The sequence below is a fragment of the Rhinatrema bivittatum genome, chromosome 18 (genome assembly GCF_901001135.1).
Source record: "Rhinatrema bivittatum chromosome 18, aRhiBiv1.1, whole genome shotgun sequence".
Lineage (NCBI taxonomy): Eukaryota > Metazoa > Chordata > Amphibia > Gymnophiona > Rhinatrematidae > Rhinatrema > Rhinatrema bivittatum.
Genome location: NC_042632.1, coordinates 55,024,487 through 55,050,675, shown reverse-complemented (window position 1 = coordinate 55,050,675; position 26,189 = coordinate 55,024,487). Strand labels below are relative to the sequence as shown.

Genomic DNA, 26,189 nt, shown 5'->3' with positions numbered 1-26,189 from the left:
AAGGTTCTAAATTGTCTCCATGCTAAAGTTTTGGTTTTTGTTTTGTTTTTTCTTATGAGCTGAAGGGGTGGCTGCCCAAGGTCCCCTGCCTTATGGGGAGCGCATAATGCAAAGCCCTTCATACAATAGCAAAAATTTTGAAAGAGAGTGCAGTCGCATGCGCCTTTATTTGTGGAGCTCTCTTAACAACTGATTGATCAAATGATCGAATCCCATGTGTGGTCCATAGGGCTCTGGAAGGGCAGGGTGCAGGATAGAGCTGAAATGTGCTTCTTAGTTCATAAGGGCGCAAGGCTTGCCATACTGGGTCAGAGTGATGGTCCATCAAGCCCAGTATCCCGTTTCCAACAGTGGCCAATCCAGGACTCCCAAAGGGGAGACGGATTCCATGCTGCTTATCCCAAGAATAAGCAATGGGTATCTGCCACTCCGCCTCAGTGATGCTTAGTGGAAGGAAATAAGAGCTGGGGAGGAGACAGAGGACTTTAACACCAAAAAAATTACATTTGGAGGCAATCCAGAAGTTTCCAGCAGGCTCTCAAATAAATGAAAATGTACCCAAAGCCGTTTGGTAAAATGGAAATGCATTTGCTTTTATTGTTGTTGGCAGGTCAAGAGACAACTGGTGAATGCTTGATAGTGCTTTGGCCAGTAGGGTATTTCATTCCTGAGTGTATGGATACCGAGAATACTTACTCAGCCATCGGAAAATTCCATCATTGTAAACTATATCTTCCCAGTATCGATTAAAACACTTTTACTTTTATCTGTTTTGATTGAACTTTTCAGCAATGTAATAGGATGAGAGTACTGTGCTCCATCAATTGTCTACATAATTTTCTATAGTACTTTCTACACAAGGCGATGAGCTTCTACATGCATTCAAATACCTTCTTCTCTAAGCACCTGGGCAGCACGCTCATCTTATCTCTATTTCTGCAATGGGGAAAATATTGAATGGGATTGTCTTGCAGGTACTTCCTGATCATTACCACGTACTTTTAAGAATAGACTCCGAATCTCATGAAACTTCCACCATCACCTTTTTGTTTATGACATGCTTTTCCACCAAGAGCTCAAAGCAAGTAACAAACAGTTACGCTTAGAGTTGGCTACAATGGGTCACACAGACAGGTATCAGTATCTTGTTTATCTAATGTGCGTTTTATTTTTCCTACCCTTCTGAGCTGATCATTCAAACCTGGATGACAACTGCTAGTTGTAGCGTTACTAGAGGTTCAGCGCACTGTACACATAAGAGACCGTCCCTGCTGTATAGGGTTTACTATCTCGTTGCCACACGTAGACAACTATTTTCTAGTAATCGCGTAACTGTTAGCGTAAACAATGTCAAAGGTGAGAGAGCCAAGCTGAAAGATGTGGGTGTTTTAAGCAGGACTGGAATACGGCCAGAGGAAGTATGAGACGCCAACAGCAATTCTTCACTTCAGGTTCACATAACTTTATTGAAATGACAAATTCAGTACGTAATGTCACTGAAATTCTAACGGTCATAATAAAGTAGGTTCTTTTCCTTGGTGAGTAGTCGGTGGGAGATCTTTTGAGGTTCGTTGCTTCTCTTAATTTTAATATTTTTCCAAAATCTTCACATTGGTCAGGATCACCACCCATGGATTTAACTGCCTCCCTCGCCACAACATTTCCATCTGACTTGCACCGTGTAACTATCGTCACAGGCACCCCGGCCTGCCAGCCATCGGAATATTTACTGACAAAAAAAAAAAATCATGGAACTTTTCACTAAGGCCATGGACTCGGGTGCTATGAGGCGGAAGCAGATGGAAATCTGTCCTGATGCATAAAAGGCGAGGGCTTGGTGTAGTAAGTCTAGCAATGCACAAAATGGAAACTATAAAATGTTATCAATAAAAAGGAAAAAAAAAGTTCTGCAAAAATCAATAAGCAAAGTTAAATTTCTCATGACTTAGTGAATCAGGTACTTAGATTGTAAACTATTTTGTGGAAGGGATTTATTGTACCGGAATATTTATCACTATAGAAATAAGTTTTACATTCAGTAGGTTAGTTGCACTTTTCAACGTGAATCTTCTCACTAAGGATATGCTTAGCTTATTACTGCTTAGCCTTCGTTTCCTTAGTCATGGCCTTATTTTTAAGTGAGCCTCTGTCCTTACTACATGAAAAGGTATGTCAGCGTAATCGGTCTCGCCAATGGTGCAGACACTAATGATTACAGAGGATAAAAGAAGGGAATATGACCTCACTAGAGGATGGTTACAGCATTGACGTCGTCTTTCATCATGAGACTACTATGACTCTTAATTAAGGCAATTACTCATATTGTGACCCAGTTACCAAATACCAATTACACCTCTGCTGAGATCATAGCATTCCCACCCAGCCTGAAGCTCTGTAAACAGATTTTGTGATTCAGGTGTGTGGCAATAAAAGAGAAATTATATAACTTGACTTTTTGGTCTTCCACTATTTTGTGAGTCTGTATGCTGGGTGTGGGTAACTGTTTAGCTTTTACGATTTTGTCTGCTGTGCAGCCTCATTGTACCCTGATTCTGACTACCATGACAACTTCCCTACCTGCAGAGGCCTCCAGTGACCACTGCCCAAGCTACCCAATCGAGCTCCTTAATGGCCTTCTGACTTGGCCTGTCTTGCAGCTTCCACTCACCAGAGTCTTCTGTGAGCTTGGACTCTAGCCTTGCTAAGCTCCTCCTCACTGTCTGCCCCACTAAGCTCCAGCCCAATCTAACCCAGCCTCAAAAGAACATAAGATATTCCATACTGGGTCAGACCAAGGGTCTATCAAGCCCAGCATCCTGTGTCCAACAGTGGCCAATCCAAGTCACAATTACCTGGCAAGTACCTAAACATTAAATAGATCTCAAGCTAATATTCCTTATTGATTAATATTCCTTATTGATTAATACCTAAGCTCTATCAGAGATCCCAAAACCTTCAAAAAAGAACTAAAAACATGGTTGTTTAGGCAATCATTCACAGACTGATATGATAAATCTTGGTTTATCCCACTTCTTGATTTCTGTAACAAGCCTTTTTCTAATTAAGTTATATATTGCCTACTGATAACTTGTTCTACTCTGCTTTTTGCCGAGATGTTATATTTATATTATCTGTAATTACTTTCAACTTATAACTCGTTCTCTGTATGAAGTTGTTTCACTGTAAACCGGGGTGAAGGCACTCAGCTATACTTCGGTATATAAAAGAATATAAATAAATACATAAAAATAATAGCAGTTATGGATTTTTCCTCTAGGAACTTATCCAAACCTTCTTTTTTTAAATCCAGATATAACTGCTGTAACCACATTCTCTGAAGAAAATTCTTTTTCTCTCAGCGCATAGTTAAGCTCTGGAATTCATTGCCAATTTGTTTTAAATGAGCTACTTAATAACTTCATGGAGCACCCCCTAGTCCTTCTATCTAAGAGAGTAAATAACTGGTTTACATTAACCTATTCAAATCCTTTGATTTTGTAGATCTCTATCATACCCCTTATTTTGGTCACCCTTCTCTGCACTTTCTCCAGTGCAGCTATATCCCTTTTTGAGATGCGGTGACCAGAATTGTACACATTATTCAAGGTGCGGTCTCACCATGGAGAGATACCGAGGCATTATGACATCCTCCGTTTTAATTTGCTTTTCCCTTCCTAATAATTCCTAAAATTCCGTTTACTTTTTTGACTGCCGCAGCACATTGAGCCAACAGTTTCAATGTATTATCCACTATGATACTTGGATCTCTTTCCTGGGTGTTAGCTCTTAAGATAGAACCTAAATTGTGTAACTATAGCAAAGGTTGTTTTTTTCCCTATATGCATCACTTTGCATTTGTCCACATTAAATGTCATCCTCCATTTGGACGCCCAATCTTCCAGTCTCACAAGGTCCTCCTGCAGTTTATCACCATCTGCAAATCTGATCACCTCACTTGTTGTCCCCCTTTCCAAATCATTTATAAATATATTAAAAAGCACTGGTCCAGTTACAGATCCCTGAGGCACTCCACTGTTTACCTTTTTCCACTGTGAAAACAGACCATTTAATCCTACTTTCTGTTTCCTATAAGATGTGCAACTGTTTTTTGACGATTAGGAAATTCGTATGATATTTTCTAAATCATCATGGATTGGGAAATATTTGAATGAAGATCTTTTGACTAAAATAGCCTTTTACATCTCACAAACACACAAAATCATGGTTTTTTCCCACCTTCTGACTAGCTATTTAATACAGACAAACAAACACACTAAAGAATATACCCCAATAGCTTACTTCTCCTTCTGCGTTCAGTGCTCCTCTCAATGTAAACTTGCCTTCTCATTGTGTCGCTCTTGGCTTTCTTACATGGCTGCTTTCCTTTCCTTGCCTTGTGACCTCCGGGCCTCTCTGCACCTAGGGGCCTTCAGTCCTATAATCGAGTGGCCTTTAGCCTTGTTGCCTTCAGGCTTATATGTTATTTATTCTGTGTTACCCTTGTCTACCTTGTTGGTCTGCTCTTGTCACACCCTGTCCAGTCCTGTCTGTTCCAGTATCCTGTCCATGCTCCTGCCCTATTTTTGCTCTGCCTTTCTTATATCGTTCCTTGGCTGTGCTCACTACCTCACCTTGTCTCTGTCCATCGCAGCCCCATCCTTGTGTGTCCAGCTCCTGTAGCAAACTTTACCTGCCTCAGGCTCTACCAAGCTTTGTCTCATCCATCTCCTATACCCAGCTTTGCTCTGCAGTATTGACTCACTATGTACTGCCGCCACAGACTTACTGGCCCTCAGAACCCAGGGGGCTGGCTAGGTGGAAGACTGACTCTAGCCCTGCTCAGCATCCAGCCTCGAGCAATGTACCTCCAGCAGAGAGATCATTACAGTAGCCTTGATGGTTTCCTATTATTATCCAAATCCACCATTCTCTGCGTCAGAGCATAAGTTGGTGGTGCATTTGTGTTTTGGTGTTTCAGTTTTTACGTCTGCAGGGTATCAGTCAATGTAAAAAGATGTTTACCTATCATGAAAAGCTTTTCCCCGAGTGCTTCAGATTTTCAATGGCAGTTTGACTTTGTCATTAACTTAATTTTAGAACGTTTTGTGTGTGTGGTGTCTAAGAGTTTGTTTTTTTTGATTGGTGAAAGTGAAATTAAGACAAAAGGCTGGGTTTGTCAGTCTGTAGACAAAACATCTCCTCCTGACCTAAGTAATTCTTGCATCAAACAGTGCAAAGCATGATTCTGGGCTTGATGGACCCTTGGTCTGACCCAGTATGGCAGATCTTTATGTACAGCAGCTGAGCTGAGGCACTGCCACTCTTTTTGGCCTGAAGATGTTTTTATGGAAGTTGTGAACTCTGGCCCCAACAGAGTCCTCGTTGTCGTTCCAGAGTGCACGTGTGCCGTGTTCCAGAGGACCGTTTCTTCCGAAGAGTGGTGTAACTTGGTATAGTTACAGCTGGGGCTTACTTTGCTCACATCCCATTGCTTTGTTAGGTCCCTCCCTTCTACTATTCTACTGCCTCCTCTCCTCCTCTTGCAGCTGTAGAGTCCTTGAAGTGATGGTAGAGATACTGGTCCTGTCTGGGGCCTCTGCTCCCCTACAGCCCTGAGAGCTTCTTGTGCTTTAAGGGATCTCTCTGCCCAGGCTGCTGTCCTGCTTATCCATAGCCCTAGTTTGAGTTCTGCTGCTTGTAGTACCCATTGCAAATGGAAACAGAAGGCCACAAATACTGCAGGTGCGGTGGGATGGAAGTTCGAACCCTGGACTCGCCAAAAGTCTCTCTTCAAAACTAGGTCATGTTACATCCTCTGCAGTTGACTATCTCCTCACGTTTTGTAGCTTTGCGCCATGGTTTTATATGGCAGTAAACAACACATATTTAGTTCAGATTGCAGCAGTCTAGTTTGATCTTGTTCTGAGTGCCAAGGCTGATGACCATGCTCTAATAGAGCGCCACTGGAAATTCATGCCAATTCCTCTCTTATCAACAGTTGGGAGATAGGTGTGTGTGGTGAGACTTTTATATGGATAAAGCTAGACGTGAGAAGAGGGAGATAGAGTATGTCGCACTTGCTGGGGCATTTAATAGCTATTTTTATTTGCTGTCCTTCAGCAGGTCACTTTTGGAAATGCTATTTTTTTGATGACCCATGTGCTCGCAAGTCATTATCTTTCTCAGTCTGAACTGTGCCCCACCTAAACTGATACTGTACCCAAATAGCGAGTATTCTAGGTAACCGGCCACGTGGAGTTATGTAAGTACCTTAAGCAGCCTATTATTAACTTGTTACCTGGTATTAGTTTTAGAGCTAGAGAATTTCAAAAAAGAAACTTAAAAGGGAAACTCCCAACCTTGAAGTTCAAGTGACTTCTTAATCCAGGTTTCAAGTCAACAGGATTGTGAACTCACGTGGCAGAGGGCTGGCGTGCAGATGCTGGGAACATCTATTTTGTGTCGCGGACTACTCTGCTACCACTAAGCCCCCTCTTTTCCTGCAGCAGGGGACTTGCTGGCATTGCTGCTGTGCTAATATGAAATGAATGGACCTCATCAGTGAGCTAGCGTGCACGCCGGTCGCATCTAAAACTTGCTGTCCATCTGGAGGTTGTTTCACCTGCTTGGACAGTCTGCAGTCTGAGGGGCTGATGCAATATAGTGAGCTCAGTCTAGTGCACAGCTTAACGAGCGTCTTGGACACACTAGAATAACTCCTGATGCAAGAAGGGGATTAGTGCGACCAAAACGCACATTGAAAGAAGCAATTAGCTAGAAGCACTCCTCACATCTAAATGTCATATAGCTGAGGCTATTGGCTATTGCCCCCAATGCAGCAAACCCCCTGGCGCCCAACGCACATTCGTTAACCTGGAAAGCTTAATGTCAGCCTCGGAGCTGGTGTCATACCGCAAGCCAAGGGCTCAAGAAACCCCCCCCAAAACTCCTGCTGTCGGTGGTTCCTCCTAACCCGCACGCAGCCACCGTCTCCAGAGCACCCGCTGCTTTTGAGTGCTAGGGACGCACAATGTCTCCCTTGCGTTTCCTTTTTAGCACAGCCACTAACTTACAGGGGCTGTGGATGAACACGAGCGCCCATTGAATCGGCCCCTATGGATGGTGTCCCCCGCTCCCCCCTTCTGGCAGGTGCTCGCCCTTCCAGTTTTAGGGATATTCCAATTTTGAGGTGCCTTTCCACCCCCCCCCCCCATCCTACACTTTTTTCCCCCTCCTAATGCCAGGCCTCGTCCTGGGTTCTTTGGCCCCTGGCAGGATGGCTTCTGATGGTGGTCCTGGGCCTCTGCAGGAAATTGTGGGGGCTGTGCCTTAGACCTTCTGTGCCCCGACATCTGACCTGCAGAGGGCAAGAACTATTAACCAGGAAAGCAAAGTAGGAGAAATCTTATGACTTTTTAAAATTAAAGATAACCAGGCACAGTAATAAAGGACGAGAGAAGCCAACTGTATGCTTGGTTGCAATAGCAGAGAATGACATTGCCCTTGCTTAGATCACTAGTGAGGCTCCACTTGGGTTTCTGTTCTGGAAGTCAAACCTTTGTTAAGGGCTTTGAGAGGATGGAAGTAGTTCAGAGAGAGCCTACTAGATTGGTGCAAGGCCCGACACGCAACATGTACTTATTGGAAATAAGAGATGGGGAGGATAGGCTTCAGTGAAATGCAAGAATGTGCTCTTTACCAGAGAGAAATTCAGGGACACGGGGTCATGGTATGACGTAGGGAGGCAGGCTCGAGACAGTGTGATTGAGAAGGTAGGTAGATGGCTGCAATACCCTAGCAGCAAAGGTGCTGGAGAGCAAGCCTGACGGTGACTGTGGGAAATTACTGAACAGTAAAGTCTGTGTGAGAACGGTAGGACCTGGTACCTTCTAAAATGTCATTTCCCAACAGATTAGGTAAAGCTGGCCTGCTACAGAGCCAGGGCAGGTGAGCGTGACGTCAGGCTCATAAAGCCATCCAGTGCAACCCGGGCATCTGGTGTCCTTGGCAGTGACTGCAGGTCTGAACAATGCAAGCGCAGTGTTCTTAAAACCACTCTTGTTTTTGGTAAACTATTGTGGTAAAAAGAAAAAGTCGGTACCTGTAGCTTTTTTCTGTTTCCTGTTCACATGAGCAGAGCTTGTTGTGTGTCGTCATGGAGCAGAGTTTGAGTTCCATTACATAGATAAATATTTGTGCTTTATTTTACCTTAACCGGGCAGCCAGAGCACCGTTAGTAAGTAACAGGGGTGATGGTGGGAAGTGCCTTGTCTGTTTTTCACAGACTTCAGGCAGTCCTGGCCCCACCACGTGACTGTGTGACGTTCTTGGCAGGACAGTGCAGTGCTTTGTGCTTGCAGTTTGCAGCGCCTGGTCGTCTCCCATCCAGGTACTCGCCGGGCCCACCCCTGCCTTTGGCTTCATGATCTCACGGGTTCGGGCTCACTCAGGGTGCTGATGCAGGGGATAACGGGCATATAACCTGCTTATTAGTGACAAATAATTCTCTTGTATTTCAGAGTTAACGAATTATATGTAGATGACCCAGACAAGGACAGCGGAGGTAAAATAGATGTGAGTCTAAACATCAGTTTACCGAACTTACACTGTGACCGTGAGTATCTCCTATCAAGTCGTGTCTGTCTTCTTGCACTTTATCTTCTCTTGCAAGGCCTCATTTTTACTAGCTGTTGTATCCAGTCGTGGGTATTTAAGCCATCCCTACATAGGGCTAGTCCTGCTGCAGCCTACTGAGGGTTAAGGGGACAAATGTAGCTGTACCCAGAGCTACGGCCTTCAGTGGCTACAGCTGCTACTCCAGTGGTGCATCCAAATTTCCTTTGCTCAGGAACTTCCAACCTTTCTCGAGAGGTGGTCTTCAGTTTGAGGAAAGGGTTTCTTCTGTGATTACTCCAGCAGATTGCTTCGCCTCTGAGCTTCCTGTGGACTCTGCAGACAGATGTTCATAATGGGTTAATGTATGTCTGCAGCCTTGACTTGTGCTCTGGTTACACCGCGTAAGCACTGGATCATGTCCAGAGTTCAGCCAAAACTGATTTTACTTTATGGAAATAATAAACTCTACCAGGAACTTATGACGTGTGCTGGGATTTGTCCTTCAGTCTGACTCTGTTGCACACTCTGCCATCTTACTTTTAATGTCTTTTTTTTTTTACTGACACTGGTTGGTTTATTGTACCGCATTGCATTCATAGAATAGCTGCATTACCTATGATTTAAAGACAGTGAATTTGTGCTGTTATTTGGCTGTTACAGCATGGTCTGGCATCAATATAACCCCATCAGTCAGTCACACCGCAGCTGTCATCTCTTGTCATACTTTGGCCCTGTTAGACTATCAGCAGGCCTAGCTGTATACACAGCTACCTTGCCACCCCTTGCCTGGGGTGGCAAGGTTCCTGACCAGTCTTGCTTCTGCCTAATTCTCCAGTCCCATTCCCTCTCCCCCCGGCACACTTCACCACAGTCATCTGATTTCGTTCCCTAGCAGCCTGCCACTACTGCTGCTGCAAGCATCAGGGCTTAACCTGTATTCTGGAAAGAAGGCAGTGAGATGGGGACAGAGTTAGCCTTGGCCCTGCCCTCTCTGGCTTCCATGCATGAGGCCTGTGAGTGTGGAATGGGATGACTTTTACCTCCCGTGCTCGTTGCATTCTGTTCTCGGCACGGCCAGAGCCCTAATGTTTACAGGGATGGGCTTAGACATCAGAGGTACAACAGGTGGAAAAGGGGAGAAAATGAGAGGGAGATGTTAGGGGGAAGCTAGAATTAGTAGTGTGCTGGGTGGAGAGAATGATATTGGGGTGGTGTGAGCAGGAATTTGGGGAGGAGGGGAAGGAGACTGAGTGGGCGGTTTGCTGTTGGAGGTTTAAGGAATGGGTCTTCAGGTGCAGGAGGAGGAACGCTGATAGCCAGTTTTGTGTGGACAAAGCGGATGTATTGCCTATTGTATCTGGCATGTCATTTGTGTACGTTGGAATAACCAATTCCACAACAGCAGCTGATGTCAGGATGGCACTTTTGCTTACTAACTAAATCAAAGGCGCACACTATTCGGTTCATCCAAGATGCCGCACAGCTTATACTGTATAAGACACCTCTGTTCTCGTGGCGTTAGTGTTGTCTTTTATTCTGTAGAGTGATTGCAGAACTTGTAGGATCAAATCGCCTTAAAAAAAAAGAAAAAGGCACTAGTGTGGCAGGTCTGTCCTTACCCCCTTGAGTTAAACTCTGATTGTTCTGCTCTTTGATGAAATGTTTATCCAATTGTACCCAGGTCTAACTGTCATCGATGACCATAGTGCTAAGACAGGGCTCTACTGGATGTGCTTCTAGGACAGGACAGTATATGATTGGTAACCTCTCTCTCTCTTCCATGTAGTGGTGGGACTGGACATCCAAGATGAGATGGGGAGACACGAAGTCGGGCACATTGATAACTCCATGAAAATTCCTCTCCGTGACGGGGAAGGCTGCAGGTTTGAGGGACGGTTCAGTATAAACAAGGTAAAAGCAGCCCACGACCTCTCTTCCAGCTGCACATGGGACTCACTCTCCCCCAGTGAAACTGATTTCACTTAGATTTAGGCCTCGGCGCATCAGGTGAAGATTCAGCAGAACTGAATCAAATCTCAGTGTCCCTGGAAGATGTACTAGGGCAAATTGACAAAATAAAGAGTAGCAAATCACCTGGGCCAGATGGTATACATCCCAGAGTGCTGAAAGAACTGAGAAATGAAATTGCGGACCTGATGATGATTTCTAACCTATCCTTAAAATCATCTATGGTTCCTGAAGACTGGAGAGTTGCCAATGTAACGCCAGTTTTTGAAAAGGGATCAAGGGGTGATCCTGGAAACTACAAACCAGTGAGACTGACATCTGTTTCTACTGTTTTGCATGGCACAGTTTAAAAGAACAAAATTGCTGAACATATAGATAGGCATAGTTTAATGGGACAAAGCCAAGGGAAATCTTGCCTCACAAATTGCAGCATTTTTTTTGAGGACATAAATAAATATGTGGATAAAGGTGAGTGAGTTGATAAAGTGATCTGGATTTCCAGAAAGCATTTGACAAAGTTTCTCATGAGAGACTTCTTAGGAAATTAAAAAGTCATGGGATAGGGGGCAGTGTCCTGTTGTGGATTGAGAAAATTATTCAAAGTTAATAATTCACAGGAGGATTGTAAGAAATTACAAGAGGACCCTGCAAATCTGGGAGACTGGGCATGCAAATGGAAAATTAAATTTAATGTGGCCAAAGAGTAACCCAAATTATGCAAGGCTCCACATTAGGAGTCATCACTTAAGAAAAGGATCTAGGCATCATTGTTGATGATGCGTTGAAATCTTCTGCTCCGTGTGCAGCAGCAGCAGCCGCCAAGAAAGCAAACAGAATGCTGGGGATTATTAGGAAAGGAAAGGAGAAAACGAGAGAGAATATCATAAAGCCTCTGTATCAATCCATGGTGCAACCTCATCTTAAGTATTATGTGCAGTTCTGGTCACAAGAAAAGATATAGCAGAATTAGAAAAGGAGATGGAACAAATCCCCTATGAGGAAAGGCTAAAGAGGTTAGGATTCTTCAGCTTGGAGAAGGCACGGCTGAGGGGGAATATGAGAGAGGTCTATAAAATGAATGGAGTGGAATAAATAAATGTTAATCTGTTTACTCTTTAAAAGAGTACAAAGTCCAGGGGACGCACAATGAAATTACTGGGCAATAGATTTAAAACTAATAAGAGAAAATATTTTTTTTCACTCAATGCATAACTAAGCTCGGCAATTCATTGCCAGAGGACGTGATGAAAACTATTAGTGTAGCTGCATTTAAAAAAAAAAAATGTTTGGACAAATTCTTGGAGGTAAAGTCCTTAAACTATTATTAAGGTAGCGTTGCAGAAATCCACTGCTTATTCTTGGAATCTCTCTACCCCCTGGGATCCTGCCAAGTACCTGTGATCTGGGTTGACCACTGTTGGAAACAGGATACCGGGCTTGATGGACCTTTGGTCTAACCCAGCATGCAAATATTATGTCTCAGATCAGTGTTTTATTTGAATACATATAATAGCAAAGTTAACAATTTTGTTAAAGAGCAAACTTTTCCAGTTAAACATAGAGTACAGAGTCCTCTGCATTAATGGTTGGGGACTCAACAAATGTATATTTAAAGGAGGTTATTGGGGGTATTGCAGCAGACTGAGTTGAGGGGATAATTTACAGACTCTGTTTTTGTGCCAAGCCAGTATCTGTGGATACTATATCAAATGTCAAAGGGAAAGTATGCCCAAGCACAAAGATCCTGCACATTGTGTGTGTAAATGTTTTATGGAAAATAACATGCATACTCTAAAAATACAATCTGTGCAGGGTACATGCCCCCTGGAGCTCCTCCCCTAGCTGTGGCTACAGCCCCCACGTAAGGTGAAGTGGATCGAGGCAGGGCAGTTCTGGTGGCCAGTTTCCCTGGGTGTATTGCTATTTATTTGCATAAAAGGCTCTCATGCCGAACAGGAATTACCCCTGGAGGACAAGAGTTCTCTGGTCTCGAAAGTTGTGTCCTCTGTAGAGATTAATGCCTAAAAAAAATGCTGGCTTTCATTAGTTTCTCTTCCTTATCGCAGTGCCCTGATTTTGTGCTATGGTTGTGCCTGTAGGTGGATACCAGCCCTAAAATGACGCATCAAATTATGCATAGCCCCATATCATAATGCCTGTCCTATGTACAGATTATATAATTATAATCCATAACTGAGCCACCTTTTTACGCTGCTCTATTGAAATGCAGCTCTACAAGTTGAAAGTGTATTGCCACTCTTCTGGTTCCCAAATTCATAGAGGTCTAATTGGTGAGCAGGAAGGTTCTGGAAATACTTCGCATAGCTGGAATTCCAGCCGTTCCCATCTGAGGCCAGATCTGGGGTGTTTGTCTATGGGGTGCATAACGCGTCCGGAGCCTGATAATATGCTGTGTAATGCTCCTGTTGTGACTGTCTGATGTGGTACATTAATGGCAAAACAAGGGTGGCACCTGCATTTGCCCCTTAGGGAGTAGCCCACAGGCTACATATTCCTGTCCGCTTAACCGCTCTTACTTAAGAGAGACACAGCTATTGCTTTCCTAGTTTATCCAGGTGTCGGGATGTATGTAACAGCTAACTGCCGTCCATGTCTGTGTAGGTTCAAGTTGTTTTATGGGAGCAGTCATCCATTTTGAGTGGCTTGTTTTGTTTTTTTTTTTAAATTATTATTATTCTAGAGAAAAAAAATGTTTGCCAATAAGTATGGATTAAGCTTCCTTGATTATAAACTGTAATGTCCTGCCACAGCGGATGGGAGGGTCAAGTCGATGCATTGATTTGGGTGGCAGACAGAGGCTCATATTCACACTGCTGGGCTATGTGGTTTTTATTTTTTACATTGTGTTACATTGGCCTTGCAGCACCTTGGGTGCTAGGTAAGGACGCAGCCTTCGCATGTTGTTGCACTGACCGTGCGTACACAACGCGACCTTTGATCACATGCTGAAAGCCTTCCAATATTGCCTTGATCGGAGCTCATCGGTGTGTAGGGTTTCATCATGCAGTTCCAGCCTGCTAATGATCTGCCACGGTGCAGCCTATTCACCTGCCTTTACCCCTCTAGACCCTCATATCGGTCCCTTCTGATCTGAGGCCCCGGTCTGCTAGCACCGGGCTACACTGCAACTATCCTCACCCCTCTGCTCCTTGATGCATCGTTTGCAATCTCAAGGCCGCAGCCCGGTAATACTATGACAGACACCCTCGTCTTCCAAGCATGTGCCAGGCTGCTTCTTAGCCTTTGCTACCTTCAGGCCACCCCCTTCCCCTGGGGGTCTGGCAGTGCTCTTCGCTTTCTCTTCCATCTGAGGTTCACCTGCAAAAACTACAAGGCTCTGTAGTGCCGTCCTGCCCCGGAGCCTGGCAGTGTCTCCTGTCTGCTGCCACAAAGTTTGACGTTCACACTCGCTCGTGCTCTCTCTCCCTCTCACTGAAAAACCCCTCAGCAGGATGCATGCAGGGAAAAAGCTGTCGTCACAGAGGGGAGCAGACTGGTGCGACTCAAACAGCAGCACTAAACAGATTTTAGAGCTCGGCTTGTTAAGTACACCCGGAGCAGCTTTTGGATAATGGCATCACCCAGCAGTGACGTTGGCCCCGTGCTCCGGCTCTTTCACATTGCCATGGTGACTGGGACCCTGAGGCTGCCCTGGCAGGAGATATGTCAGCTGAGATGGTTTGCTTGCAGGCGTGAGGAACGTGTGTGTGTGTGTGTGGGCACAGGAGGAGCAACGAAGGCTGATTTTAGATTCTGTCTCTGGACGTTTTAGTTCTGGTTTTGTGTTTTCGTGAATGCAGGCAGGAGCTTAACACGGCCCCTCCTTACATGCACAGGTACAGGGATTTATTCAAGGAGGCTGAAGCTCCTGCACCAAAGGGAGAGGCACTGAGGGGGCTATGTGTTGAGCTAAAAGAGACGTTTTCTACTATTAATGTGGCTCCGTGTCCCCCTCTAGCACAGGGCTGCCCAAACCTGTCCTGCCGACCCCCACAGCCGGTCAGCTATTCAGGATATCCACGGTGAATATGCACGAGACGCATTTTGCTTATGCTTTTTCTCCAATGTATGCAAATGTATCTTGTGCATATTCGTTGTGGATATTGTAAAAACTCGACTAGCTCTGGGGTCACAGGACAGGTTTGGGAAGCCCCTGGTCCCGCACACTTTCTCTGCAAGTGTCATTCTTGATTGAAACGCTGAGCTTCGCTTGAGAAGAGACATCTCCTCCCCACTCCCCAAAAGAGGGCTTGCGTTTGATTGATTTATTTTAATATTGCTTTCAGATTTAAGCAGTAAGGAGAAGCCTGAATGCTGTTGGTGGCTACTGGGCGTGTCCATACCAGTCTGCTGGGATATTGGTGCAGAGCAGCCCTGACGACAGCCCGTCCCAGAGAGTCATTCTGTCCTTGTACCATACTAATTATGTCGGGGTCAGAAGCAAGGTCCCCATCACAGCGCATTAATAGTGCAAGAAAGGAGAAAATCTCAAACTTTCTGCCTAGGTGCAAAGTCAAGTATCTGCAGCCTCTGCACCAATTTGTTTTGTGGGTAACTTTTTTTTTTTTTTTTAAATATGTAGATTAAAAATCCAATCTAGGTTTGTGTTTTCCTCCCTCACCCTAAACATGCCTCCGGGAATGCCTTCCCTAAAAACAATTAAAACAGCAGTCCTGACCACGGCTCATAAAAACACAATGGGACAGACAGACTAGCAGTCCATTGAGTCCCACGTCCTGTCTCCAACAGCATCCAGTCCATATCACTAGGAAGTACCTGGCAGATCTTAATAGGAAAGTCCAATTCTTGTTTGCTCCCAGAAGGAGGAGATGGTGATTCCCTACTAAATAATAATTAATGTACCTGTCCTGCAGAAACTTGTCCAAACCCAATTTCAGCTCTGCTCTATTATTGACCTTGAGCATACCTTCCAGCAACAAATTACAAAACTTAATTATGCATTGACTGAAAATTTGTTTTAAATCTGCTACCGGTTACATTCATGGAGTGTCCTCGAGTCCTAGTATTTAGTGTTTTATTTATTTCTACAAACTTGATTGATCATCTGTCTTACAATTGTAACCTAAGTAATGTACAATAAAACATAATCAAGTGAACATTTCAAGCAACGCTAAATTAAACAAAAAATACAATAACTAATAATGCAAAACAAATGAAACCAGAAAGTAAAAATTATAAAATGCATTAAAAAAAAGAAGTAAATCATAAATCACAATCCCTCTAAATTAAGAACAAAATAGTAATGAAACATAAGTGGTTTAAAACACTTAAACTCAAATAACAATCATCAAATGAACTGACTAAAACATAAAACAGTTCACTGGATGGAAAAGCTTACAGAAAAAGAAAAGTCTTCAGAGTTTTCCTGAATTTGAAATAATTCTTCTCTAGACGCATATACAAAGGCAAAGAATTCCAAAGACAAGATGCAAGATAAGAAAAATGTATTTCTCTAGAACTTTCTAACCTAATATACTGTATCTAGGAAACAGTAAAAACAAGCAATTCCTGTTGAGAAGTGCACAGTAACTGGCCCAGTTTGTAAGGAACGATCAAGCTAGAAAGTCAAACATCCTTTTTTTTCCAAAAATGAGTTTGGCTGCAGTATTCTATACCATCACTTGACTAATGTTAAACTATGAAAAAGGGTGTTACAGTAGTCAAGAGAAGATAAAACGAGTGGATGAGTTAGTCTTAAGATCCAAAGAATCAAAAAAAGTTTTATGATGATGAATAAAACGCAAAACCAAATATGAACTCTGTAATAAATGTGAAATATGATTGGCGAAATAACTGCCCAAAGTAGTAGTAACATTTCTGATTTGAGCAGACTTAATAGGGAAAGGAAACGGAGTTGAAACTTCTGGAGAACCTCTTAGTCTCGGAGACAGTTATTAAACTTAGTAAGAGAAATAGATTCAAAATCACAAGTAGTGAGAATCTGAATGTCGTTGGCGTAGAAATATCCAGACTTTGAATCGAGGCAGCTGAAGGTGCAAGAGAAGAGAGCCCGGAGGTGCAGCACAACGGGAAATGCGGCTGTAGAAGGTGACGAGTCCCAGGTTACAGGAACATCATGTGGATGTCAAGAGTCTGAGCATCAACAATCTCAGAGGCGGAGCTCATAGCTACGCGTATTGGAAAGAGTGCATAACTGTTCCACAGCACGCGTGGTTTCATAAACCTCTGTCCTATCCCCCTCAGGCTGAAGAGCCTTCCCCTGCATCTGTAAAATAGTGATTTGCACCGCCCATGCAGTGTTGGCGCATGTATAAATGGACGCTCATGATCTGAGCACCCGCTTTGTTGACGCGCGCTGATCCACCTCTTCTGGATGCCTGATTTTTATATTAAAATGAAGTGCCATGATAAAAAGGAGGAAATTGTGCATCCCTAGCGCTTCCTCAGCATCGGGTGCCTAAGAAACCTGGCTGTCAGCGGTTAGGAAACGGACACTCAATACAAGCGTCCGTTTCTCCTGCTACCACCTCAACAGACACAGCCTGGACCCCGTATGTTAGATGCCCAGAAATGATTATTATTTATTTTTTAATGGTCTCTCCTATTTAGTATTGTGACAATACCAGTAGGCGAGATCACGGAAAGCAGGAATTTTGGCTCTTCACAATGCGCCGTTGAGCGCAGCAGACCTTCTACGCCAGGCTCGGGGATTAGTTAATAGTCTCATCTGCATGTGCTTTACATGTGCGGAGCGTTAATAGCGACTCGCTTTGGACCGGGGGTTATCGACACGCGTCCAATCGCGTGTTCGGCTGTGCGCTGGCTGCAGCACACGGTATTGCATTGGCCTGTTCTCCGTCTGGTAGTGCACTACTGAGTCGCCTCATGTCTGAAAGATCCAGCAAGGGGTGTGAAAGCAGCTGAGAGTATGGCAGCAGACAAACCACAATGGAGATGGCTTAAGTGCATGCTTCAAAAAAATAAACGAAAGCCTTCTCCCTGGACAGATCTATTAGCATCGCTATTCCTCCTGCAGGCTGCCTCAGGTTGAAATGTTTGAAGTCTGCATCTGAGCTGAGGATGAAGTACTTTTGATGTTGTTTTTACATTGAATTCAGCACCTGAACACTTTTTTTTTTCCAGGTTGCCTTAGCTATGTGTGTGTCCTTTTTTTTTCTCTCTCTCCTCCTCATTAGGTTCCTGGTAACTTTCACGTTTCTACGCACAGTGCCACCGCGCAGCCTCAGAACCCTGACATGACGCACATCATCCACAAACTGTCATTTGGCGATACGCTGTGGGTGAGTTCCCCAATCAGAAAGCACTGCTGATTGCTGTAAACAGGGGTAAGAGCCGGGCCTTGAGGGACCATCGTTTATCCCAAGCTGTTCCAACTATAGAGCTCAAAGTAGGTTAGAATCTGCGTTGAGATGCATGCATTTGATAATACATCAGATTTAACTGTATAAGGCATAAAAACACAGGGCTACAGAGTCATTCTGCTGCATATCAAATGGTCTTTTACAGACTGTGGCGTGCAGCTTTCACTGCATGCTCGGGGCTGGTCTGATGTGGAAGGGGGGAGGTAGTTCCAGACTGGCACTGATCCTGAGAAGGTTTTCTCGCTGGTGTTTGTGATGCACAGCTCCGTAGGTGTCGGTAGAGTGAGATGGAGCTTATGGCAAGTTCTAGCGTTTCTGATTTCGTGGCAGGTTGCCGCTCTACAGAGGGGACGTGGGTTCGGGATTGTGCAGGCCTTCATAATCCATTAACGGGTACTTCACTCCGAGAGATGAAAGAGATCCTTGATTTAAGCTTCCCAACCTGTGCAGAAGGATTTGGAGATTGGCAGTGCCTTCCAAGGAGGAGCCTGGAAGGACAGATAGTGCTCTGTTTGAAGGCAATGGTGCTAGAAGTCTATAATCTAGAGCTGGCATTAGCTGATGATGGGTTGTTGCTGCTGTCAGATAAGTTTTTGTATTGGTTTTAATAAAGGAAGGGGGAGGGGAGAGGGAGAAGCTCATATTAGAAAAGGAGCAGCCAACCAAAACATTTTGAACAGTAAAATCGGTGAAGCAGGCCATTTCTAGCCTTGTTGACGAGAGTGGGGAGATTAGACACGGATAGAGAAGCGATCCACACTTGGGAATGGCGCCAGCATCCTTCCCATCACCATGAGTAATGCCTGGGATATGGAACGGAGACTGAGACGCGCCACGGGGTCCAACCACAACTGCGCAATGGTTACTGATCTCTGGAAATGGGGAACGAGCCAGATATTGTTTCCGTCCCTTTCCTTCTCTCTCTCTCTCAGTTCTTGTATACTTTTCTATTTCCCCTGCCACTGTACCCTTCTGGGTTAACTGGTGCCACCGGTTTCTCTCACCCCGAGGGCGGGACAATAACTGTCCCACAGAGCAATATGGGAGCCAGTCAATCGCGTACAGAGCACGGCTGCTACCTGCTGTCCCACAATTAATGATGAGACGCTCCATATCCCTGCACTTACATAGCGTAGGGAGGGCGACTCAGTGCAGCACATAATACGGCATTACTATGGTGTCTGCAGCAGAGCACAAGCAGTGTGTGTTCATGGGGCAGCGGCTGCTTATCCCTGCATTTACATAGCGTAGGGAGGGCGACTCTGCACAGCGCATAATACGGCATTACTATGGTGTGTGCAGCAGGCACAAGCAGTGTGTATTCATGGGGCAGCGGCTGCATATCCCTGCACTTACATAGCGTAGGGAGGGCGACTCTGTGCAGCACATAATACGGCATTACTATGGTGTGTGCGGCAGAGCACAAGCAGTGTGTGTTCATGGGGCAGCGGCTGCATATCCCTGCACTTACATAGCGTAGGGAGGGTGACTCTGCGCAGCACATAATACGGCATTACTATGGTGTCTGCAGCAGAGCACAAGCAGTGTGTGTTCATGGGGCAGCGGCTGCATATCCCTGCATTTACATAGCGTAGGGAGGGCGACTCTGCACAGCGCATAATACGGCATTACTATGGTGTGTGCGGCAGAGCACAAGCAGTGTGTGTTCATGGGGCAGCGGCTGCATATCCCTTCCTGCTGTAGGAATCTGTTTCAGTGGAATTTCTGGTCCCAGGAGATTTTGTCCGAATTCCTTTCTTTCCAGTCTATTTCAGTGGGGCAGGGCTCTGGGCACATTGGAAGAACTGAGGTTGCATTGGTGCATAATAGCTGCAAAGCTCAGGATATGTTTACCGAGACGGCCTTTGGGTGTATTATAAATGTAAAGTGGGTTTACAGTAAGTCAGGATGCTATAAAAGGCATAGGCCTCACACAGTTACTGCCTCTGCCCCTTCTTTGCACCTTGTAGTACATGGTGGGTTCTCTTTTCCCAGAGCTTTAGGACACAGATTAATTGTCAAAGTGCTGTGCCTGATGAAGGGACTTTAACGTGCACATGGAATGGGCATTGCATGCGGTGCAGCAGCAAACGCCTCATCTGTGCTTCCTGACTTTTCTCTCTTGGTTTCCAGGTGCACAATATTCATGGAGCATTCAACGCATTGGGAGGAGCAGAGCGGCTCTCGTCAAACCGTACGCACCCTTTTCTTACTGCTGGGAGGGTAAAATGACAGCAAAGTGGTTACTAGCTCAGAGATAGTGAAGGGATATGGGACCCGGCAGCGTAGGACTCTCTCTTGTTCCTCTCCATCCTTCCTGCCTCTCTTTCAATAGGACACAACGGTGACTTGGTCACTGGATTGAGCAAACGTAGGAATGTGAGCAGGGCCGCTGCTGAGCCAACCAGCGGGTGTTACGGTGAGAGCAGGGCCTGGCACGCTGCTCTTCCGCAGGGCTATGTTACTTCTGAGTCGGGAACTAAACTATGGTTTAGTTGCAGAGAGGGACATCCCACCATAAACCTGCTCCAGATGAGGCTGCGGACTTACGGTGCATGAATGAAAGAGATTCAGCACCTTTTGCAGGCAAGATTAATAAATAAATAGAAACTGCAGGGGATACCAGAAGAGTTATTAGGCAGCTGCACTATAAAATGCAAACTAGCATGAGATGAGCGATGGTCATGCTGAAATGGCTGCCTGAGCCTGGGGGATTTGATCCTGGCCATTTCACGCCTAATCCTAGGGACCTGATTCACTCTGATCCTGCTCTCCCTCCCTCCCACCACAGACACAGGACAGGAGAAGACTTTCAGTGACGTAGGCGCATAGTCTTGCTGCCCCCATTCGTACAGAGAACGGGGATTGCTTGCTTCGTTTTTTGGACCAGTTTAAAGCCCATTTTCTAGAGAGGCAGCCAGCCAGCAGGTGCCTGGTACTGGATGGTGGGGGAAGGGAGCTAGCATTACTAATTGAACCCTTTGTCCGCACAGCGCTGGCTTCCCACGACTATGTATTAAAGATTGTCCCCACGGTGTATGAAGATGTGAATGAGAGGCTGCGCTACTCCTACCAGTACACAGTAGGCAATAAGGTGAGTGCCGGCAGCCTCTGTCCTGGGGGGAAGGGGAAGAATAGGCTTTTCCAGGCATTGCTTGTGGGGAATGGGATATTTGTGTTCTTTATCACACACAGAAATGGCCACTGCTCACGCGGATTTGGCTGTTTTTCCTCCACAGCTCCCATCGCTGTGCAATACATTTTTGTCGTGCTTTCAAACTCGTTCCCCACTGTTCTCTTCAGAGTCCAGGGAGGGGCGCGAAGGTTTTCCTTCTTGATGTTACAGTGACTGTAAAACAGTTAACGCTAACTAAAAAGAATAGGGAAATCCTTCAGGAAGGATATCTTTCAGTCTGCTGGGATCTGTGATGGGCTGAAGACAAACTGCTGGGAGCAGCATTTCAACCCAGGCAAGCCTCAAGTGAAAAGCAATGCAATCCCATGGGTAGGGCATTTTTTTTTTCTAACATTTGCTGGAACTTTCTGTCTATCCCCAAAGGGGCAGGATTTCATTCTGCTGCCCGGGGCTGCAAGAAGCACAGCAGATATAGGCGACAGTGCCTTCACGTGGAGCGCTTCATGACTTTTTCGTTGTAAACTTTTATGTTTTCCCAAGAAATGGGCACTGAACTAAACAATATGGCCCAACCCCAGTGGCGTTTACTCGGTCATCAAGCAGCTGAGTTCCAAACGCTGCATTTCTCAGGTTTAGAATAAAGGCCACCAGCTTTCGTGAACCAAGAGAAATTTAAGTGTAAATTTATTCATAATCAAAAGGTTTATTTGTTGTGTGGAAATTTAAGCAGATTTAGCTGTGACACACTAGGCATGCAGACCAATCATGATCCTCTTAATGAGGTGCAAATATCTTTGAGTTTTTTTATTAAGTAAAGTATGATGATATTGGTGGACCTCAGTCCCTGAAAGGAGCCAGATGATTAAATGATGCATTGTTTAATATATGTTAAAAGTACTTAACAGTGAGTGAATGTGGACTGGCTAAGAGAGCTGACATTTCAACCATCGCTCCCCAGCAGCTTATCAGGGATAATATTAAAAGAAGATTGCGTACACAGCTTTAATTTAAAAATCCAATGTATGCAAACGTCTTTTCCCGTGTGTGTGTTTTGCACTGCAGGCAAGCCCCATAGAATGTGACTTTCTGTGCCAGGAGCCTTGCTCATAACATGGACTCGTGGAAAGCGTTTCTCAGACATGTAATGGCAGCCCCTTGTTTCAGTTGCTGTCTGTGAATCTGAGAACTTGTTCTCATTAATAAGGAGACTATGTAATATCTGAAAGTGTACATGTGCTGCTTCCATGAAAGTACAGGCGGGGGAAGGGGGAGTTGCGGTTTGGCTGCTTTTTCTACCCTCTGAGATTCACGTCCTGCATTGCAGTCAGACAAGTGATATAAATAATATTTTCTTTTCTAATCAATGTGCTCATTTCGGGCCCTGCCCTGCAGCAGACTCGGTGGCACTGTCGCATTGCCCCCTGTGACCTTAACCCTGCAGTGTCAGGCCAGAATGAAGGCCATCGGGGAGGGGGAGTTGTGAACGGGTCCCATGCTCTGCTCTGTCCAGCTGTCTGGATTTCAGTTTTGCCCCCTTTTTGGCTGATTTATAGGAGGCTGACTGGGAGGGATGCAGTGGGATGTCTCTTCCTGTTTAGAATATCACAATCTCGCACAGAGCAGGTAATAGTGTGGGGGCAGCATCAGAGAGCTTACCCTGTAAATCGCAGGCAAAAGTAGTCTGCAGAAAATGAGCAAGTCCAGCATTTGGGCCGATATAGTTCTGTCAGTTACTATTGATTGATTTCCTGTTGCATCCTTGTCCATCCCCCTTTGCAGTATGTGATTGTTTCTTTGCTAATTGACTAACCCCACTCGAGCTTTGCCAACTGAAATAAAGACAGGTGATGAGATCTGGGCTTTACAGAAGCTGCCTCCAGAATGTGTCGTGCATCCCTCTCTAATGTTTCTGCCCTTTTTTTCCCCCTTCTTGGTTCCCTCCGAAGGAGTATGTGGCCTACAGCCACACAGGACGTATTATCCCTGCCATCTGGTTTCGCTACGACCTGAGTCCCATCACCGTCAAGTACACAGAGAGGCGGCAGCCCTTGTACAGGTTCATCACCACGGTGAGTTACCGGTGCAGAAGCAAATATTTAATCAAGAGCCCGAGAGAGGCAGCAGCATTAAACTGAGGTGGAGAGCCTTGTGTCTCTGCTGCTTTTCTTGTATACAGAGTTTGCTCTTCTTGGTAATCAGGGAAAGCCTGCATGGCGACTTCTGGAGGGGGTAGTATACGTTTCAGCACGATAGCTTTTTAGTGGGTTATGGAAGATCTGAAAAAGGTTTATAACACCGCAGGGATGAAAGGCTTTCTGTCTTTCACACATTATTATACAGGTATCAGAGGCAGATAGACACTTTGGATTGCTGCCTCGGTGGTCTGTCTTTGTGGTAAAAAGAAAAAATCTGAGAAGCAGGGTCCCGGCTGGCCAATGACATCGGACTAAACGGGACCTCCTGCCCAGCTTTGAGTGGTCTCCACGGTGGGGAGACTGCGTGTGCCTTGCTCCTTCACAGAATTTCAAAGGCAATGCTTTAGTATCTGCATTACTTCTGGGCATCACCGGTCAGCAGTAGAAGCCTTTCAGCAGGTGAAAGCAGTTTTTGAAAGGGGCAAATGGACCATGGGTGGACGCAATGGAAGGCTTCTAATAGCGTGCTATGCCCCAGAAGCATTTAACGTCACAGCAGACAGACTCCTTGGCCCTTTCTCCCTACCATGTAAGCTCTGATTTTTACCCTGGCTTCCCCACGAGCAAGGAGCCTCTGTGCTTGTCCCCTGCTTTCTGGCTTCTGAATACAGTGTTTGGAACTATTAGGCATAGCAGTGCAATCTTTTTATAATCGGCACTGAAAAGTCATAAAAAAAAACAAAATTCACTGAATCAGGACAGAAAATCCCTCCAAATCAGTTTGAGACCTGAGGCAAATGGAGCAGACCTTGCTGCCTGGCCTGCTCGAATGTTAGGGTCTGTTAATTGGACTTGTAACCAGACCACAGAGCAGATGAGCACCTGCATTTTTGGTTCGGTACCCGTTGAAAATTCATTCTACCAGGTAGACTCGGGCACATGGCATAGGCTGGCAGGTACTGGAGCCATTCTGTTAAAGTCCGGATTACCCGGCTCCCTTGCACTGCTATGGAGCATTACAACTCCCAGAAAGCCCACGATAAACCGGAGGCCTTGCTGGCTACGTTCTCACCTTAAAATGTATACAGCACGTACACAGCCTTCGTCTAAACAGACATTGACGTAATGTGTTTGGATTACAATTGCAACATTTCTGTCTCTTTATTGACTGAGTGCTGATGGCAGCAAATGTTAGTGGCCAAACTTCTGACAGAGAAGCAAGGAAATTGCCACCAGCGAGGCCTCTGGAATTCTCCCCGGCGTTGTGGCGACCTGGGCCGCAGCTGGACTTGCATCCATCCTGTCCTGTATGTGCAGAGCTCAGCTCTGTGATGTGACCGTATCCAGCCATTGATGATTTCCCGGTTAGAGAGCCGCACGGTGGTGGCAAACATACAGGGCCTGGGAGATATTGGGGGTCTGAATCTGCCACTTTCTCTTACCGGCGTAAAAGTAAACACACATTGTAGAAACCTTCAAAAGCCCAGTTGCATGCATAGGTCCTGTGGGGAAAATGACCTCCTTGAGCTCAGCACCTCTCTTGGTTCGTGTGCATCACACAGGGAGGCTTCCAGGCTGCTGACTCGGCGAGTTTGCGATCCTTAACCACAGAAGGGCATTTCACCCCTGGAATGGATTAGTTCTGCTGTTCAGCAGCAAAAGACGCTACAAGGCCCGATGTGAAGGAGGGCAGGCCGACCTGCCAGAGCACGGATCAGGCCCTTTCCTTTGCGTGAAATTGATCTGGGCCGGTTTGCTGAGCCTCCTCGGTGCTGGTGGTTTGTCTGCCTCCGAGGCAGGGAGGGAGGGCTCTGTCATCTCCGCCTGAGTGAGACGCTGCTGCAGGTCAGAGCCTCGGCCCATGCGGATTACTCTCCTGGTAGGACCCCCTTCTCTCTCCGCTGCACCGCGGTTTCCAGGGCGACCAGCGGGCTCTCGTCCCCGTGGCAGTGCAGGCGCCCCTGCTCCTGCAGGAGATTAGCTGCTCGGTGGCAGATGGGTGGGAGGGCGGGAGGTCATCGTTGAGGCGGCCAGGCTAAAGGAGGAGCTTTGGCCTCTTGCCACGCAGCAGATGTCAGCGGGGGAAGGTGCACCTGCTGCCGCCGTGCACTGAGGGCCTCGCCTCCTCTTTACCCAGCTCTGCCAGTCTTGACCGCTGCCATGCGGCTTCCCAGGCTCTTCCAGCGGGAGCCGCTGAGACGAGGAGACCGTGCCAGTCTGCGCATCCACTTCCGTGCGAGGAGCAGCGCGGGCAAGAGGGAAACTGTCCCCGTGAACGTCTGGGGACCAGAGAAATGTTCTTCTAACCGGAAGGAACGCACTGGGAGCCCAGACCTTTCCCCAGCAGTTTTCTGATTGTGCATTCAGATCATCCCAAAACTGCAGGCATTGTGCGGTGCTGCTAAGTGGCTCCGCCAGTTGCTTTACATGTGAAAAGGTCTCCAGTGATGAGCAGAAACGTAAGGAGAGCACGCTCACTCTCTCACACTAGCAGTGTTGATTAAATCTATGGGACACAGAAGAGCCTGGCCCACTGTGTTCAGGCTCTCTTTGAAAGCCTTTAAATAGCAATGTATGGTTTGGCCAGCTAAATCGGAGTAAAGAACTGGTCGCCATTACTTGGATCTTTTTCAACTTCATCTTTAACAGAAGAGGCTTTCCTGTTGCCTGCAATTCTCACAATCCACTACATGGCTCCCTCTGGTTTACCTTCCACACCAAAGCGTTCTCGGGTGAACGTAGTTCAGCTTCTCATCCAATTGCATGACATGACGCTCTTATGAGTGTAAGAACACCTCCTGCTCTAACAAGCCGTTGCAGGCTGTAGCATCTGAAACCTTATTATCAGACTCTTTTCTGTCTTGTGGCTGGTCCATTTACCTTTGTTGTGTCTGCCACTTCAGCAATGTATATACTGTATATAAAGCAATAGATTTTTAAATGTAGTTT

At 45.8% G+C, this 26,189-nt stretch overlaps 1 protein-coding gene across 3 annotated transcripts in view; it reads left to right on the top strand.

The window, feature by feature from the left end:
* Positions 1–26,189, top strand: part of ERGIC1 (endoplasmic reticulum-golgi intermediate compartment 1) — a 67,528-nt gene that overhangs the window by 35,201 nt on the left and 6,138 nt on the right. For all 3 annotated transcript variants that reach the window (XM_029583328.1, XM_029583327.1, XM_029583329.1), the window contains exons 4-9: positions 8,520–8,614; positions 10,403–10,527; positions 17,784–17,888; positions 20,103–20,163; positions 20,963–21,063; positions 23,052–23,174. In XM_029583328.1, the coding sequence (XP_029439188.1) occupies positions 8,520–8,614; positions 10,403–10,527; positions 17,784–17,888; positions 20,103–20,163; positions 20,963–21,063; positions 23,052–23,174 (610 nt within the window). The remainder of the gene's footprint in view (positions 1–8,519; positions 8,615–10,402; positions 10,528–17,783; positions 17,889–20,102; positions 20,164–20,962; positions 21,064–23,051; positions 23,175–26,189) is intronic.